Genomic DNA, 17,030 nt, shown 5'->3' with positions numbered 1-17,030 from the left:
GGCCCAGCCGGCCCCTCACTGGGTAATCTGCTTTCACCAGGAACATTGTCCTTCAGCCTCCCCCGGCCCCCAGCTCAGAGCAGGGAGGGCAGGGCGCACAGGGCTGAGAAGCTGTCTTTCTTCCCCCAACAAATGACCTTGGGCCAGGGCTGGGAACGGCTTGGCCGGAATTCAAACAGCCTGGGCCTCCGGCAGCTCTGGGCTCCTACCCCGTCTTCCAGTCACATCCCAGGGAGTAAATCCTCCTCTGGGACAATTACAAACTAAACTGGACTCTTGGGAGCTCCTTCTAAGTGACCCCAGCCACAGATGGGTCTCCAGCTTCCAAGTTACACTCTGGCTCCTTCCCAAGAACCCCGCCCCGGGGAGTCGTCTGGCTGAGAGGGACATACACTGGTTTGAGTGTCAGATATCCTTGGGTTCACATCTCATTTCGGCTGCTTCCTGGCTGGGTGAACTTGGACAGCTTGCTCTCCCTCTCCGAGCCTCCAGGGAGCCTAAAGTAACTGGTATGATACCCCCGCACGTTTGGTGTGGGGTGACTGGAGAGGGGAACTGCAAAGCGTCCAGCCCCCAGCTGGCACCTCATAGATGACGACCCCTTCTGGCTGCTCATTTCCCCCGCCACTGGGAAGCAGCACATAGATCCGCCCCCACCTCTCCCCGAGGCTGGCATGTGAGTAAACTCACGGCCTGGTCCCCTCTCCACGTCCCGGCTGCTCTGTGGTGAGACGGCCTCCTGTGAGGGCCACAGCACTGGACAGAGAGCCAGCAGATTGGGTTCTGGTCCCAGATTTGCTGCTGGCTGTGTGACCTCGGGGAAATCATTTGCCTTCTCTGGGCCTGTGACGCCTCCCCTCCTCCTCCCCACATGCACACCATTACCGCCCTGTTTAGCTCTCCCTCCTTTGGGCTCTTCAGTAGCTTGTCGGTGTTGCCACCATGGCCGTGAAAGGATCTATTCTAGGTGTCTCTGTACTGTCAGACAAGCAGTTCCCGCAACACCGTTGGTATGCACTGCCCCCCCCCACCCCCAGCGTGCAGCACAGCACCCACTCCCCATCCTAACACTTCTGGGCCTCAGAAAAATTGGGTGGAGAGAATGGGATGAAAGTGCAACAGGTTCCTTGCCCGTATGACAGAGGAGCACATGGGCCCAGGGAGGAGGCCTGGTGCAGCACTGGGGGACACCCTTTGGTTTGGAGGAGCAGAGACTGAAGCTGCTCAGTGACCGAGCGACGTAGGTCCAGGGCTTCCCCTGTGCTGCAGGGACTGTGGTGATGGAAGTGGTCGTGGCAGCTGGGAAGGTGACAGCCGTCGTGCAGGTGAGAGTGGCCTCGGTGCTGGTCACGAGCCTGGTGCGACCTCCTGTAATCAGACGTTCCCAGGCAGTGAGAAAACCCCTGTCCCTCCCGTCACACCCTCTGCCTCAGCGGCCTTAATGAAAATCAGACACAGATCTTTCGAGCTGCTTAGCATTTCAATACATTCAATATTGGGTATTACCGAGTCACCCTCCTAAAACTATTCCCTGCTCTGGAGAGATGCCATCACTACCCACCCACCCCTAGCCCCACACTCACACCCACCCCCGGCAAGTCATGTCACCCAGGCACTCTCATTCTCCTACACACACACACACACACACACACACACACACACACACAGGGTCTCTCTCTGTGTGTGTCTCTCTGCGTCTCTCTCCCTCCCTCCTTCTCTGTCTGACTCTCTCCCGCAAACACCCGCAAACACAGAGAGCTGCTCGCATCCGTCAGAGTGCTGATGTGGGCTCATCTCCTCCCGACAGGCAGAATGATGATAAGGTTATTTTTTAATATCAGAGATATTAATGCTTCTCTTTCTGAAAGTGAGCCACAGCCCGATCCATCCTCCTCCCTGAGGAAGGTCCTGGGGCCGGGCAGAGAACAGTGGGTAAAGGGCTGTGATGCATGAGGGCCTCCTGTGTGCCAGGCACCCTTTTAATCACCACACCCCTTAAAGAGCAGGCGGTGGTGTCCCATTTTTCAGACCGGGACCTGAGTCTCAGAGAGGTGAAGTGACCTCCCAAAGACACACAGCTCAGGGAAGGGCCAGCACGCCCCCAGGGATAACCCACAAATTGTTGCTCAGTATGGCATCTGCTCTCCCTCGCTGCCAACCAACCCCGAGTCTGGACCTCCCACTCATCTGAGTACCCCCGCTCTCCCCTCTCCCAGCTGCCTCAAGACGAAGCCCGCGGGCTCTGGAACCACAGATCTGGGTTTGAATCCTGGGTCTGCCACTTTGTAGCTAGGGCATCATGGACAAATCATGTCCCCGCCACCCCCACCTGATTCTCCTCATTTATAAAGTGTAGATAATAACAGAACTTATTTCAAGGGCTGTTATTAAGATTAATAAGAATAGCGAATATTCTGCCAGATCATCTTAGATGTTGAGAGTCCCTGGAGGCCTCCCCCACGCTGAGCAGCGCCCCAGAGAGGTAACGTCATTTGCCTGGAGTCACACAGGCAGGTAGTGGCAAAGAGAATCCAGCCCCCATTCCAGGTCTGGGCCAGGCCCCCAAAAGGTGCCAGGACCAAGGCAAAAATCCTTATGGAGGTGGTCACATACTGGATATTGAGGATTTGGAGTCCCGCAAGAGCAGAGGTGGTCCCTGCTCTCACAGGAAGGTGCAGGTGAGTTTCCTAACCGAGCCAGGGTGTGGAGGTTCTGCAAGAGAGCTGACTTGGGCCAGGGCTCAGGAATGGCTTCCCTGAGGACGAGCAGGGGGTACTGGAGGTGGGGCGGGGGGCATCCCAAAGACAGAGTTGCAGAGGCAAAGCCTGTGCATGGGAGGGGGCACCACCACCGCGCATTCGAGGAAGTGCAGACGGGGAGGCGGTGGTGCCTGAGAGGTGACAGAGTCCAGACCACCTGGACGGGCCTTGCAGGCATGGTAAGGATTGAGGTCTTTATCTAGCAGAGTAGTGGAAGACTCTGGAAAGGTTCTAATCAGGGGAGGGGAGGGCATGGGGCAGGGCCCGGCCATGATATTTTGCGCTGACCAGTCTTTCTGGCTGTGCACGACTGAAGGGGCTTAGAGAGTGAGCATGGAAGCCAGTGATGTGGCCCGCGCAGTTGCCGCGGTTGGAGCTGATGGGGCTCGGGCCTGGCTGCTGGCCATAGTGAGAGGCAGGCGGAGTCGAGATACATTGGAGTGGTAAAATCAAAGGACTTGGGGATGTCCTGGGTACACAGCTGATGGAGAAGGAGGAAGGCGGATAAAGCTCAGGTTTCTGACACATACAAGGACCAGGCGTGGGACAGAGAATCATGGAGTGTGGATCTGGCGGGGGGGGGGGACCGTGGAGGTGATAAAGGACAAAGAGAAACAGAGAGGAAAAAAATAGAGTCCGTGAGCACAGATGATTCCTTCAAGAAGTTTGCTGGGAAGGGGAGGAGAGAGGGATGGGCAAGGGGGATGAGGATAAAGGAAGGGTTGGTTCTGTTTTTTCAGGACAGGAAAGACTTGAGCATGAAGGATGGAGCAGCCCAGACCTTTGAGGCCCATTCCAATCGTGTCATCTTTCCGCTCCATTCTGCTGCTGGCCAGTGGTTCCAAACTGTGGAAGTGATTGATTATATGCAAACAGGAGGAAGCAATTAGTCTGTGCATGCCTGGTCATTAATAAGCCTCTTATGTATTTATAACAACACCTCATTTACCCTCCAACCTGAGAACAAACATCCAGAGACCAGCCAGGAATAAGCGAAAGAGACCTCTGAACAGCCACAACCATTGACACCAATCTCATATATTCTTTACTCATGGGAAAGTCCCTCACTTAGAACCCATTGACTCTTACTTTACATGCAATGCTAATAAACATTCATTTTTTTTAAAGTCCACAATAGATTCGAAGCAGCAATTTTGGGGGCAGTTGGCAACTGTCAGAGGTGGGAGCGCTACGGCAGAGAGCAGGGGCAGCTGACAGCCTGTGAGGGAAGAGACAGAAATGCTATTAAGCAGAGAAGCCCAGGCTCATTTAGTGGACAAGGGAAAATAGGTCCACCCATCTCTGTGGCCCTGAAGGCACCTCTGTCTCCCACTGTCCCGCAAGCAGTGGCTTGACTAACTCATCTCTAGGTCCTTTGTCCACATGGAGATTCAATGATTCTGTGTTCACAGCAATGACTCTGAGCCCCTGAGAAAGGGCTGAATTACATTCGGTATTTTCTGCTTCAAGGGGACTTTTTTTTTGAAATATTTTACATTGTAAATTTTATTTTAAGTTTTGGTGCCTACAGTTCCTGAAATATTCCCTTATGTGGAGGGGGATTTTGTAATTGCCTATTTAATGATCTGCTTCCCCGTTAGATGGAAACTCTGTGCGGGGGGGCACCCCCATCTTATTCCCAGCATCTGGCACAGCCCTGCAGGAGTGGCTCAATACATAGCTGTTGAATTACTGAATTGATTAACAAAATTAATATTACATACTGGGCAATTGCACTCAACAAATATATTATTACACTTAATTCCACCTATTTTTACTTTTTAATATAGCTACTAGAAAAAAATTAGGTTACATGTGTGGCACACGCTATATTTCTATCTGACAGGGCTGTCTTAGGCACTCCTGCCCTGGCTCTAGAAGTACAAAGTTTAGACACCTTCCCCGTGGTCCAGGTGAGTCTCTCCTATGTAACGTAAGCTACTTCCTCACTAGTTCCTGGGGGCCTGCCAGGCCTCCAGCCTGGGAGCACATCACAGGCAGGGTACTATCTTATGACCTGGGAACCCCAGCACCAGCCCAGTGGAGGGCCAGCTCCACGCTCCCTTCATGACCGTTGCAACTCGGGAAAATGGGTACAGCAGGCGCGTCACAGATGGGAAAACTGAGGCCCTAAGCGGGGAAGCAACATGGGTTTCATGTTAGGAAGCCGGCTAAGATCTCCAATGGCTCGTCCAGGCCTGGGGGAGAAGAAGAAGTTTCTATGCAAATGTGAGGAATGCCCACCCCCTCCGGTCCCTTCACAGAGTGAGCCAGATGGAGGGTGAGGAGGGGCAGCGGTGGGGTTTCTCTGCAGGAGTCTAGACCCTGAGTGGACAGTTTGAGGCAATAAGACATCCAGGGCAGGGGCTAGGGTGGCTCAAGGATGAGCGGGGTTTAACCACTGGCCACTGAACCCAACCCTACACACTCACACTCACCCACCTCCCGCCAGACACCTCTTCTCCCTGTGCCCGAAGTGGCGCCCTGCATAGCTCATCTCCCGGGGTGCAGGACAGCCCGGCTCCAGCCCCCTCCTTTAAAGTACAGAATGCCTTCCAATCCCAGCTACCTTTCTAGGTATCCAAGCACGTTTGCACCTGTGCACTCACATAAGCCTCACAGCAACCCTCTGAATTGGTGGCATATCGTCATTATGCATTATTCTCGTTATTCTCACATAGTTGGAGAAACTGAGGCTCAGAAAGGTACAGTGAGAAGAAATACTCTTGGGAGAGTATTTATCCCAGGAAATGGAGAGTGTAATGGGCTTGTCAGATGTTCCTGCAACTCCCCTTCCAACCCCCAGAAGGAAAAGACAAGGGTCAGGGAGGGGCCCTCAGGTGGGAAAGGACTGGCTCAGAGGCGTCCCTGCTTGGTCAAGTCCAGCCCTTTCCACCCCACCTCCACCTTGCTCCATAGAGTAAGGTCCCAAGGCGCCAGTGTGCCGATGGGAGGGGGTGAGCGCTGTTCAGATTCACCCCCTGGAGAATTGAGGTCAAGCTCATGTAGCAGATCCAGCTAGCACAGCTGTGCAGCTATCCAGAGAGCAAGGTGTTCTGAACCCAGGAACGGCCTGCCAGCAATGACGGCCTCAAGCGCTGGGTCAACGGGGTGTGGGCTTCCGCCCGTCTGCTCATGTTTTGCTGGATCATTCAGCAAACGTCCCCAGAGCACCTTCTTTGCACCAGGAGGATGCAACAGGACCCAGCCGGGACCCTGCCGTGGGCTTTCAGAACCCAGTCCGGAGGGGAGACACGCTCCACAACCATCACGGACCCCGCTCGTGCACCTCACAGAGTTTCCCACTCCGTCAGTCAGCCCTCACAAACCTCACTCTCCTTGTCTTTAAAATGGGGTGAAAGCCCCAAGTTGCAGGGATTCCATGAGAGACGGATGCAGAGTCCAGCCTGGGAGGTGCACAGTGAGTGAAGTGAAGTGAAGCTGGTGGGGGGTGGGGGGGGCAATGGCTTCTTCCTCCCCATCGGCAGGCTGGCAACTTGCTACTTGGAAACCCTGGACAAGCAGAGGGGAAGGTGTGGGAGGAGAGACCCCAGGAGAGGGTGCACCTGGGCTGGGGTGTCCTGGGAGTATCAGAGGGGCAGAGATACAACTGAGAGAAAACCACTCTTAGCCCACAGAACGTTTGGTGAAATGAATTTCTTATTTTGTCAAAGAGGATTCAGAGGGCTTCCCTGGTGGCGCGAGTCCGCCTGCCGATGCAGGGGATGCGGGTTCGTGCCCCGGTCCAGGAAGATCCCACGTGCCACGGAACAGCTAGGCCCGTGAGCCATGGCCGCTGAGCCTGCGCTCTGCAACGGGAGAGGCCACAAACAGTGAGAGGCCCGCGTACCGCAAAAAAAAAAAAAAAAAGAGGATTCCGAATAGGATTCAGAATATGGAGCAGGCCCCTGACAGAGAACCTCATGCTCACCAAGTCCTTCAAAGATTCCCCAGATTCCTCACCTACAAAATGGACAAAACCCAGGTTTGGTTGGCTCCACCTCAACCTGGGGATGCAGAACCCCAGCTCCCAGCAAAGCTTCCTCCAGCAGCAAATATTTCTGGGAGCCCTGGCCGGGGTACGGGATGCCCACGAGTGCCGTGACTGCCTCCTGCATGGTCTGCATCTTTCTGCCCTACCTTGCCCGCTGCCCCAGTGGCCCAGGAGGGAGGTGCCAGCCAGGGACTCTTCTGTCTTAAAGAAGCCCAGAAGGAAGGTCTAGAGTCCTGCGGGCTGTGGCCACCTCTCCACAGGTTTGCACACACTTGTTATTAAAATGTTTCCATTAGCTGCCAACTTTAAATATTAGGAGACACCACATACACATTCCAGATATACAGCTTCTCTTGAAAACGCAGAAAATTGGGCTCATACCCCCAGGGCAACACTGACCGGATCTGGGAACACTTCCCTTGGCAGGTTTCATTAGCCTGCCTGCCTGTCTCACATGGGCATTTGAGTTTGCCTCTCCGGGTCTAATCCAATCTGCTCCCTTGAACCCCAGCCCCCTTCACAGCATCCCTGAACAGTCTCTAGCTAGTGTCGGTTGGAACGCTTCGGCTAACAGGGGGCTTACTACATCTTTGAGGCAGTTGGTCTGAGCTGTTAGAAAAGGGCTCCTAGGGCTTCCCTGGTGGCACAGTGGTTGAGAGTCTGCCTGCCGATGCAGGGGACGCGGGTTCGTGCCCCGGTTCGGGAAGATCCCACGTGCTGTGGAGCGGCTGGGCCCGTGAGCCATGGCCGCTGGACCTGCGCATCCAGAGCCTGTGCTCCTCAACGGGAGAGGCCACAGCAGTGAGAGGCCTGCGTAACACACACACACACAAAAAAAAAAAAAAAAAAAAAGAAAGAAAAGGGCTCCTCATACGAGCCGTCTTCCCCTTTCTGTAACAAAGAAAGACGCACAGGAAAGAAGTGGGTTTTGGAGTCCAGCAGATCTGGATCTGAGCACCTCTCTAGCATTTAACCAGCTGTGTGATCTAAGGCAGATGATGGCCTTTCTGCACTCCAGTTTCCTTAGCTGCACCTCCCCTGCGGGGCTGTGTGAGGCTTAAAGTAGCGCAAGTTTATAAAGCGCCTAAAACAGGGTCTGGTACACAGCACATACTCCCCAAATGGCCTTTATCATCCCATGTAACCTGCAGCCGTTGGTCCAGCTCTTCCCCAGTGAGCACAGGAGTGGAAGTGTATTCAGAAGAGGCTGAGCAGTGGTCTGCACCCGCTGAAAGGCAGAGCAGAGGTGAGACTTGCCCCAGTGGGCACACACTTGCCAGCCAGTGCCCAGGAGCTGCAGATCTCTTATCTGCTTCCTGGACAGCTTGGCCCATCAGGTGCTCACCAGGCTGGAGGCTAGTAGGTCAGGCTTCAGGAGGGAGCCCCACGGCACCGTCCTCCCCCTACAGCCGGCAGCCTCCCCAGGATGAGATCTCTAATCCTGGGAACGGAATTGGAGTGAATGAAGTCAGGGGAGGGGAAAGCAGGGAATAGTAACCACCATCATCCAAGCTGGCCACCTGGCTGTGTGCCTGGCAGTATGCCGGGCACTTTACCTGGGTCCTTGAATATAATTCTCAAAACCACCCTAGGACATAGACACGCTTGTCCCTGTTTTACAGACATGGAAGTTGAGACTCAGAGAGGTTAAGAAACTTGCCCAAGGCCAGCATTGAAACATCTGTCTGGTCCCTGAGCCTGAGCTCATGATCACTACACTCTAAGGCCTCCCGAGAAACTCGGGGTGCCCAGTCATTGGGGTGGGGGAGGGGAGAGAATGTTTTAACTAAAAGTGCTTCTGAGTCTGCCTCTGAGCCTCTGTCCGTGAACTAGTGTGTATGCATCACCCCACGAGGCACTTTGTGGGGGCGCGTGTGCCTGAGGGTCACATGTGTAAGAGACAGTGTGTCCGCGTGTGTCCACGCGGGGCTTCCCCGGGTGGGTCCGTGGGTCCCGGTGTCGCGTGGCGTCCGAACCGTGGCTGGGTGCGCGGCGGCTGAATCCACGTGCAGACGTGGGGCGCGCGCCGACCCCGAAGGTGCGGGCGGGCGAGGGCGAGCGTGCGCACGGGCGGCGGTGTCCGCGGGTCAGTGTCCGCCGGTCGGTGTCCGCGGTGCGGCCTCCGTGTCCCCCCCCCCACCCGCCTTGGTGCTGATTGGCTCGGCGCCGTGACGGGCCGGCCCCCGCCCGGGGCGGCGGCGGCGACGGCGGGCGCGTGTGCCCGCGTGTGCGCTGCGAGTCGGCTTGTGCGCCGGTGTGTGCGCCTGGCAGTCGGGTGTGCGGGTGAGCAGGGAGCGCGCCGACGCGCGGGCCGCCGCGGCCGAGCCCAGGGTGCGCGGCGTCCCCGCCAGCCCGGCCCGGCCCGGCCATGGCCCCCGCTCGGGGCCGCCTGTCCGCGGCGCTCTGGGTCGTCACGGCCGCGGCGGCGGCTGCCACCTGCGTGTCCGCGGCGCGCGGGGAAGGTGAGCAGCGGCGGGGCGGGGCGGGGCGGGGTGGGGGTGGCGCGAGAGGCCTGGGGGCGCGGCGCGCGCAGCCAGAGCGAGGCTCAACTTCCTTTCCCTCGACCCCGAATGCCAAAGGAGCTGGGATCTCTGGGTCTGGGAGGGCAGGCGTGGCACCGCGGGAGAGACCTGGGGTCAGGGGATAGAGCGATGGCGATGGGGACAGGATTGAGGGAGAGGGACCGGAGGGCTTGAGGAGGAGGGACAGAGACACGGGGGCAGGGACAGGAGGACAAGGACTAAGGGATTCGGAGCCGGGGACAGGGAACTGAGGCTCAGACACTGGGGATGAGGAGGCAGGACGCGGGGACTGAAGACAGAAGAAGTGGTATAGGGCAGAGAGGAGACAGGGCAGGGGACAGGGGTGGGGACAGAGGACAGAGAGCAGAGCGACAGAGGGACACAAGGACGCAGGATGAGGTTCAGAGAGCTGACGGAAAAGGGGCTGGGGATGGTGTTGAGAGATGGGGACCAGGAACTGAGAAACGAGGACAAGAGAACAGGACTGGGTTTGGGGGAAGATGGGAATGAGGGACAGCGAATGAGGGTCTTGGAAGTGGGCCAGGCTGGAGGGTTGGAGGACTGGGGGAGAAGGAGGGACAGCAGCCAGGGAGTGACAGCCGGAGGGGAGGCAGCTTTGGTGGGCACTGGGGAGAAGGAGCCAGTGAGGAGGGGGCTGAAGGGGCTGCAGACGGACTGAGGGAGGAAAGGCCCTGGAGAGCTGGGTCTTGTCCGGAGTCAAGGCTGGGGCAGTCCGGTCACTCAGGGGATGCAGGATGGGCGTGAGGGCTGAGCAGTCGGAACCAAAATAGTCTGGGTCTCCACACACCTACGTGCAAGCGTGCACACGTGCGCACACACACATACACCTTAGCCCCACTGGCCACTCCAGGTCCAGCTCAGGATGCCACCCTCGGCTCTGCTCCTCACCCCAGCCCCTGCCCTGGACCTCCTCTGCTTTTGCAGCTCTGCCAGGGGCAGGCTAGACCTGGTGCTCTGTGCAGGATCCTAGGACTGACATCCTGGGTCCAGAGCTGTGTTCTCACCCAGGCAGGATGAACTTCCAGATTCCAGGAAGCTCCAGAGCCAGTGTTCCTCATCCATGCTCAGATATACCACAGATCCACCCCCTCACACACGAACGGCTCACAGAGATGCAGTCGTACCCACAACCAAACATGCACAAACAAACACATGTTAGGATTCACACACATAGACCCAGGCCTGTAGAGACTCATGTGCCTGGACAGCCCCCTCCCCATGCCATAGTCAGATGCACGGAAGTGCGGCCAGTACACACGTGCACACATATACCTGTAAACATTCATGCATATGAAAATATGCACATCCATGGGCAGACACCACACATATAAAAAGACCCTCAAACTTGCATTCATGTCCACAGAAATGCATGTGCACAGAATAAACACACAGAGACATAGATAAACTCATAATCTCCAATGAAACAGGGGCCACGCAGGGAGCAGGGACCACAGCAAAGGAGCTGAGGGGAAGAGTGCACAAGGGGCCTGGGAGCTCTTGGAGCTGTGGCCTGAGGACACGGTTTTCCCAGGGTTGGGTGGGGAGAAGGGGACAGTTTCTTCACCCAGCAGGATTCTGAAGGGCCCACATCAAGGCTCTGGGCATTGGGTGGTACATCCCCAGCTCCTTGCTTCAACTCTCTTCTCCGGCGAGGAGCCAGCCCCCTCCAGAATCCCAGGCTGGCAAACCGCAGAGCCCCTGGGGAGGGGACTTTGACCAGGCTCCCGAGCAGAGGACGGACCATTAGCCTGGGAGAGAGGATGTGTCCAGGGAGGGGACACACAGTTGGGGAAGAGGCATGGTCTCAAAGAGAGGAAGGGGGGACGTCTGTCCAGGGTGAGAAGGAGGGAGACGTTATCCAAGGGCCAGGCCATACCTATATGATCAACACAGCAGGGTACCCATGGCTGGACATGGGTTACCCACGCAGGTCTGACAGTCCTGGGTGGAGACCTGGGGCATGGGCTCCATGTAGAACAGCCAGGAGTCCCTGGGCTGGTGCAGAGCCAGGATCGGCCAGGGAGACTGTTGGAACTCAGGGAGGGGGCTGTTTTCCCAGCTGGGGTCCTGCAAAGGTGACAGTGCTCCAGGCTGCCCAAGTGCCCCATGCCAGGTCCCTCACAGTGCTGGGGACAGTCCTACACCTGCAGAGATGCCACTGAGCCCCACCAGCCTCGAAGCCTTATCACTCTGTGGTGTGGATTATCCACCACTTTGAGGTGATCTCCGAGGCACTCACATCTTGGCTGACATCCCCTGGCCACCCCGAACTCTCCAGCCTCACCATCATGCGCTGCGTCCTCAGGGAATGTAAATCAATTTAGGTATTAGTCTCAGCGAAATGGAATGGGGGAAGGTGACAGTGCTGGAGAAAAAAAGAAATCGCATAATGCCTTCCACAGTCGAACAGGAGAGGCTTAGGAATTATCTGTGCTTCTCAAAGCAGGAGAGGGACCCGTTTGATCCCCCAGAACCTCCTGGCAAGTAGGCCCAGGAAGGATGCCTACAGACATCCTGCTGATGGGGAAACCAAGGCCCAGAGGGGTTAAGTGGTTGCTTCACTGAAGGCCCTAAGAGACCCTGCGTCCAATCCTCCCACTTACAAGTGGGGAGACAGGCCCAGAGAGGGTCATTGACTTCACAGATGTCACACAGACCTGCAGTCCGGCAGTGCAAGAGGCAGGAGAGAGCCCAGCCCAGGTGAGCAGAAGGGTTGGAATCTCCAAGGGGATTCGGGCCCAAGCTGGAGGGGCTTAACGCTGGAATTCTCTCCAGCCCTGATGAGCCCTCCTGTGGGCCTGGAGCTTCCCATGAGAGACACTCTGTGTTCCCCCCACAGAAGGGGACATGAGGTAGGGAAGAAAGGGGCAGAGGGGGAGGAGGGGAGGGGATGGACAGAGAAGGGTCTGGAGGGAATTGGAGCAAGCAGCCCTGGAATCCTATAACTCTTCCTGAATCTACTAGAATCGACTTTTGACTTATTTTTGGATTATCTGAGCCCCCTGGCTGACTGATCAAGAAGCAGCTGCAGGTGTGGTTGGGGATTTCCAGAGGGGAGGGAAGGCTCTAGAAAGTGGGGTCTGCAGGCAGTTGCCTCTAGAGTCAGGGTATTCATGGGGAGAAGTCCCAGCGGGGGACATGCATTGCCCCTGGGTAGGGGCAGGTCTGAGCTGTAGCCGGGTGATTCTGGCGAAGGGCTGAGACCCCATCTGGGATGTGGGTTGGGGCGGGGGAGCCCACACGTCCCCTTTCCCCACCCTCTCCCCAAACTGGGCCCTGCTGGTCTGGGGGAAACTGCAGTGCGGCCCCCCTCCCCCTCCCCCCAGCCAGCAGGAGGAGAGAGCTCGCCTGACCCAGTTTTCTCTACATTGCCTGAGAGGGAGGGAGGGAGGGAGGGAAGGCTTCTCTGCCTGTGCCCCTGGCATGGGGCCGGCTGGGCTCGGAGAGGGGAGGTCCCTCTGCGGACATTGGCTCCATCCCCTGATCCCACCTGGTCCCTGGGGACCCCGGGGAGGCCCTCAGAGGCCCCTTCCTGGTTCGGCAGGTCCTCTCTCCAGCCAGCCTCTGGGGCCCCTGAGAATGGGTGGGGAGGGTGAGAGGAGGAAGAGGAAGAAAATCAGCGAATAAGAGCATCCTCACTCCAACATTTCCTGAGGACACTTGTCTCTATCTTTGAGGGGCAGGCACAGAGCTATGCAAATCTCAGGCAGAAGGACACCCAGCCTCTCTTCGGGAAAGTTCCAGGAAGGCCCCGTTTGAACCCTCTGTGACCTGCCGGAGTCCGCAGATTGGGTTGTTTGGAAGCCCCCGGTTGCTGGCTGGGAGAGGGGGTACATAGAAGAGAAAGTGAAATGAAAGCTGTGGGCCGTGGAGCCCAAAGCCCTTTCATCGGCTAGATCAAAGGAAGCAGGGGCCCAGAGAGGTGAAGGGACTTACCCAAGGACACACAGCAGTTAGAGACAGTGCTGAGATTCAAGCCCTGCTCTTCACAGTTTAGTGCATCTTTATCACCTTAAATTGAGCGGGTGGCTCCTAGGTCCCAAGAGAGAGGCAGGAGGGCCAGGACTTAAGGAATAGGAACCAGCTTTGGTAAGGCATTGACTCCAGGCTTTACAGTTTACCCTCGCCCACCCTTACGTATTATTATCCCCATTTTACAGATGAGGAAATTGAGGTTGGGTGAAGTGCAGGTCACCTGCTACCAAGTAGCTGTATTGAGATATGAGCCCAGTGATGTCTGATTCCGAAGGCAGGCTCTTTTCTCCACCCTGTTGTTGGTACTTTGCAGGGTCCCCTTTGAGGGTCTGGCGCAGAGTAAACTTGCCTTTCAGGCCAGCGCCCCTTCCCACCACAGTGACAGCCCAGAGGTTCTGCTCCTTGGGCACAAGCTACCAGGGCTGGTGGCCTTGTCTGTGGTGCTCTGGATGCCAGCCCTGCAGCTACACCTGTGGGGCTCCAGGCACGTTCCTGATCTTCACTGAGGCTGTGTTTTCATCTGGAAAATGGAGATAAGAATGAACACCTTTCAGCCTTGTTGTGCGGGCCGCAGATGAGGCGTCTCAAGCTCCCCTAGCAGAGCCCAGCACATAGCAGGTGCTGCCTATGGGGCAGCTCTTCCTCCTCCAAAACCCTCCACGTCCCATGTGCACAGAGGACCTGTTGGTGCGAGGCACCCACTGGGGGACACTGGTGATGGGAAAGCTGGGGCCAGTCCTCTGGGGGGAGGTTTGACCTAACAGCGTGAACGTCGGTGGGTGCTTTTGAACGCCATCATGTCCCATGACTGGCCCAGGGTCAGGTCATCTTCACAAGCCCCTGTAAGGCAGGCATCACTGTCACCCCACTTCAGGGGAGGAAATGGGGGCTCGGGGAAGGGAGGAAACTTGCTCAGCGACACACAGCTTCTAACTGACAGAGCTGGGATTCTGACCCAGGACCCCTGGACTGCTGAGCCCAGCTCCTAGCCACCCCACTGCACCACCAACCAGGATAGCCTGGCACTCGGGGCAGCTTGTATTCTGGGAGGTGAGAAGATTATGTTTTGGCTGTGATGGTGGAAGAAGGCTTCAAGGAAGAGAAAGAACTTGAACTGAGCCTTGAAGGATGGGGAAGTGAGAAAGGACCGAGAGACTGGAGCTGGCATGTTTGGGCTGAGAGCATACCAGTGTGGCCAGGCTGGGCTGGTCCTATGGGACTGGGGAAGGGGGGCCCAGGGGTCTGATGTGCTCTTGTTTCCTGTTCTGCAGTGAATTTGCTGGACACGTCGACCATCCATGGGGACTGGGGCTGGCTCACGTATCCCGCTCACGGGGTAAGTGGTGGGTAGTGGGGCCACTACCCTCTGTGAGCAGTGAGAGGCTGTGACTCACAGTCTTATCATCAGACAGATCAAAAGGAAGCAGAGGCCCAGAGAGGTGAAGGGACTTACCCAAGGACACACAGCAGTCAGAGACAGAGCTGCTGATTTCTTAAATTTAGTGCATGCAGACCTTTGGGATTCCAGAACCAACCCTAGTGCCGCCTCCCGATTCTCCAAGTCTGAGGCTTGGACGTGGGATGCTTACGTCTGTGTCCCAGGCCCATCTGGCCTCCGTGGTCTTGGCACTGTTCCGGGCACGCGGTGCGCCCTCGTTAAATGTATTATCGTTAACATTGTTATTAGTGTGTAGTATGGTTACGTCTCAGTAAATTTCCTCCTGCAAACGTGCTCAGAAACGCACACACATAAGCGCGCACATCCCCACCATAGACACAAACGCATCACACACCCAAGATTTCTTTCATGAACACTTTGGCAGCCCCCATGCCTCTGGAGGCACAGGGATAATAATATATGGATGATGATGACGATGATACTGAGCTGGTATTTGAATATTTCTTTACTTTGGGGTAAGATTGTCATCTGGGCTCTCTGTGGTCTGTGACTGGGGTTGGACGAGTTGGACGAGCCCAACTCCTCTCTCTCCGGGGGTCTCGTCCCCAGGTATCAGTAAGCTGAGTCTGCTGTCATCAGCCCCGGTGCACCAGGCTTCAGGGAGCTGGAGGGGCAGTCCAGGGGCCCCGAGAGCCCGGAGGACCCCCTTCTCTGCCTGAGGACAAAGGCTGGGTCCTGGGATGTCCCTTTACCCCCCAGGGCCTCAGTCTCTCCCTGTGAAGCACTCTTTTGTGTGTCCCACGTGGCTGTCTCCTGGGGTGACCGTGGGTGTGAAAGGGCTTTGGCACCGGGAACCGGCTCTGCAAGTGGCAGGGGCTGACCCGTGAGCAGGTGGCTGCCTGGCTGTTGGCTGGCTCAGCATCTCCCCTGAGACCCAGCAGCTAGGAAGGAAGGGGCCTGGCTCCCCGGGTTGGCTCTGGGTGTCTCTGTCCCTCTGTCCCACTCAGAGCCTAGGACTTGGTTTTTAGGGTAGCAAGAAGTCAGAAGGGTTTTAAGCAGGGGCTGAGGAATGTGGCCAGACTTGGGTTTTGGTCGATCACGTTGGTGATCTAAGGTTCTTTTGTTTACTGGGTGCTGTAAAGAGTGGCTCAGGGAATTCCCTGGCGGTCCAGTGGTTAGGACTCCGCACTTTCACCGCTGAAGGCACAAGTTCAGTACCTGGTCGGGGAACTAAGATCCCGCAAGCTGTGTGGCACAGCCAAAAAAAGAGTGGCTCAGAGTTACCTCATTTCGTTTAGGAGTTAGAACAAATAACTTATATTCACATAGCCCTTAACAATTCATGGACATTATCTCATTTCATTGCCTACTACCAATCCTGCAAGTGGGTGCAGCCACCCCATTTCACAGATGAGGAAGCTGAGGCTCAGAGCAATGAGAAAAAACTTGCCACTGTCAGACAGGTTCCAAGTGATGGATGCAAACTCAGATCTCTCTGGGCCTGGAGTCCGTGTTGAGTCCCTTGTGCCACCTTGTGAAGGGGTGGGAACCAATGCTGCATTTTCTACTGAGCCAGGGACCACCTCCCATCATTATGGGGCCTGGAGATTGGGCTTGCCCAGAGAGGAAAGAAGGTTTCCAAACTCTAGATCTTGAACCTGTGCCAGGCTGGCAGGTGAAACACACAGATGCCCACATCCAGTGGGTCTGGGGAGGGGCCTGGGAATCCTTTGTTTAATAAGTGTCAGCTGGGTGGAGAGTGATGGTCCTTGAGGTTCCATCCACCCTTCTGATTCTGGAGTCTGCTAAGCACCCTGGGTACCAGGGTCATCCAGGGCTGTCTCCAGCATCACAAAGTTATCAGATAGTCCGCCATGCCACACGGCCTGAAACCAGCGGTGCTGGGTCTGAACGAGCAGGTGCTCTGCCACCTCTAATCAGTGTGACTCAGGCCAGTCGCTTTACCTCGCCTCCACCTCCTCGTTTATAACACAGGGATGATCACAGAACCTGCTCCACGCAGTTTTCATCCGTGAGATGATGCAGGCAAAGGACAGTCGAACTGGCAAGAAACCAGACGCTCTGAGAGGTTAAGCGTCTCTGCTAAGGTCGGGAGAGTCTGGCCCCAGAACTCATGCTTTTAACCAGGCTGTGCCCCTCTCTTTGGAACCCTCCTTCCACATACTGGGTGGTGCTCCACCTTACCTGGTGAATTAACAGCCATTCGTGGACTTTCCTTTTTATTGTCTCACTTGATGAAGTAGATGAGAGGGGCAGGCATTAGCTACCCCCTTTGACCCATGAGAAGCCCAAAGCTCAGAGAGGGAATGTGATATACCCAGGGAGGCACAGCTGGTTTG

General features: G+C 56.3%; 1 protein-coding gene across 3 annotated transcripts in view; it reads left to right on the top strand.

Moving 5' to 3' along the window:
• Nucleotides 1–9,121: 9,121 nt before the first annotated feature.
• EPHA8 (EPH receptor A8) overlaps nucleotides 9,122–17,030 on the top strand; it is a 35,131-nt gene continuing 27,222 nt past the window's right edge. For 2 of the 3 annotated variants that reach the window (XR_010836941.1, XM_067015340.1), the window contains exon 1: nucleotides 14,564–14,607. Coding sequence is in view for 1 of the 3 variants with exons in the window: in XM_059062028.2 (XP_058918011.1) it covers nucleotides 9,122–9,215; nucleotides 14,543–14,607 (159 nt within the window). In the remaining 2 variants the exon portion in view is untranslated. Of the gene's footprint in view, nucleotides 9,216–14,542; nucleotides 14,608–17,030 lie in introns of those variants that run through there. The other variant, XM_059062028.2, reaches the window with a different exon arrangement.

Source organism: Kogia breviceps, chromosome 1, assembly GCF_026419965.1.
Source record: "Kogia breviceps isolate mKogBre1 chromosome 1, mKogBre1 haplotype 1, whole genome shotgun sequence".
Classification (NCBI taxonomy): Eukaryota; Metazoa; Chordata; class Mammalia; order Artiodactyla; family Physeteridae; genus Kogia; species Kogia breviceps.
This window is presented reverse-complemented; position numbering and strand designations above follow the sequence as displayed.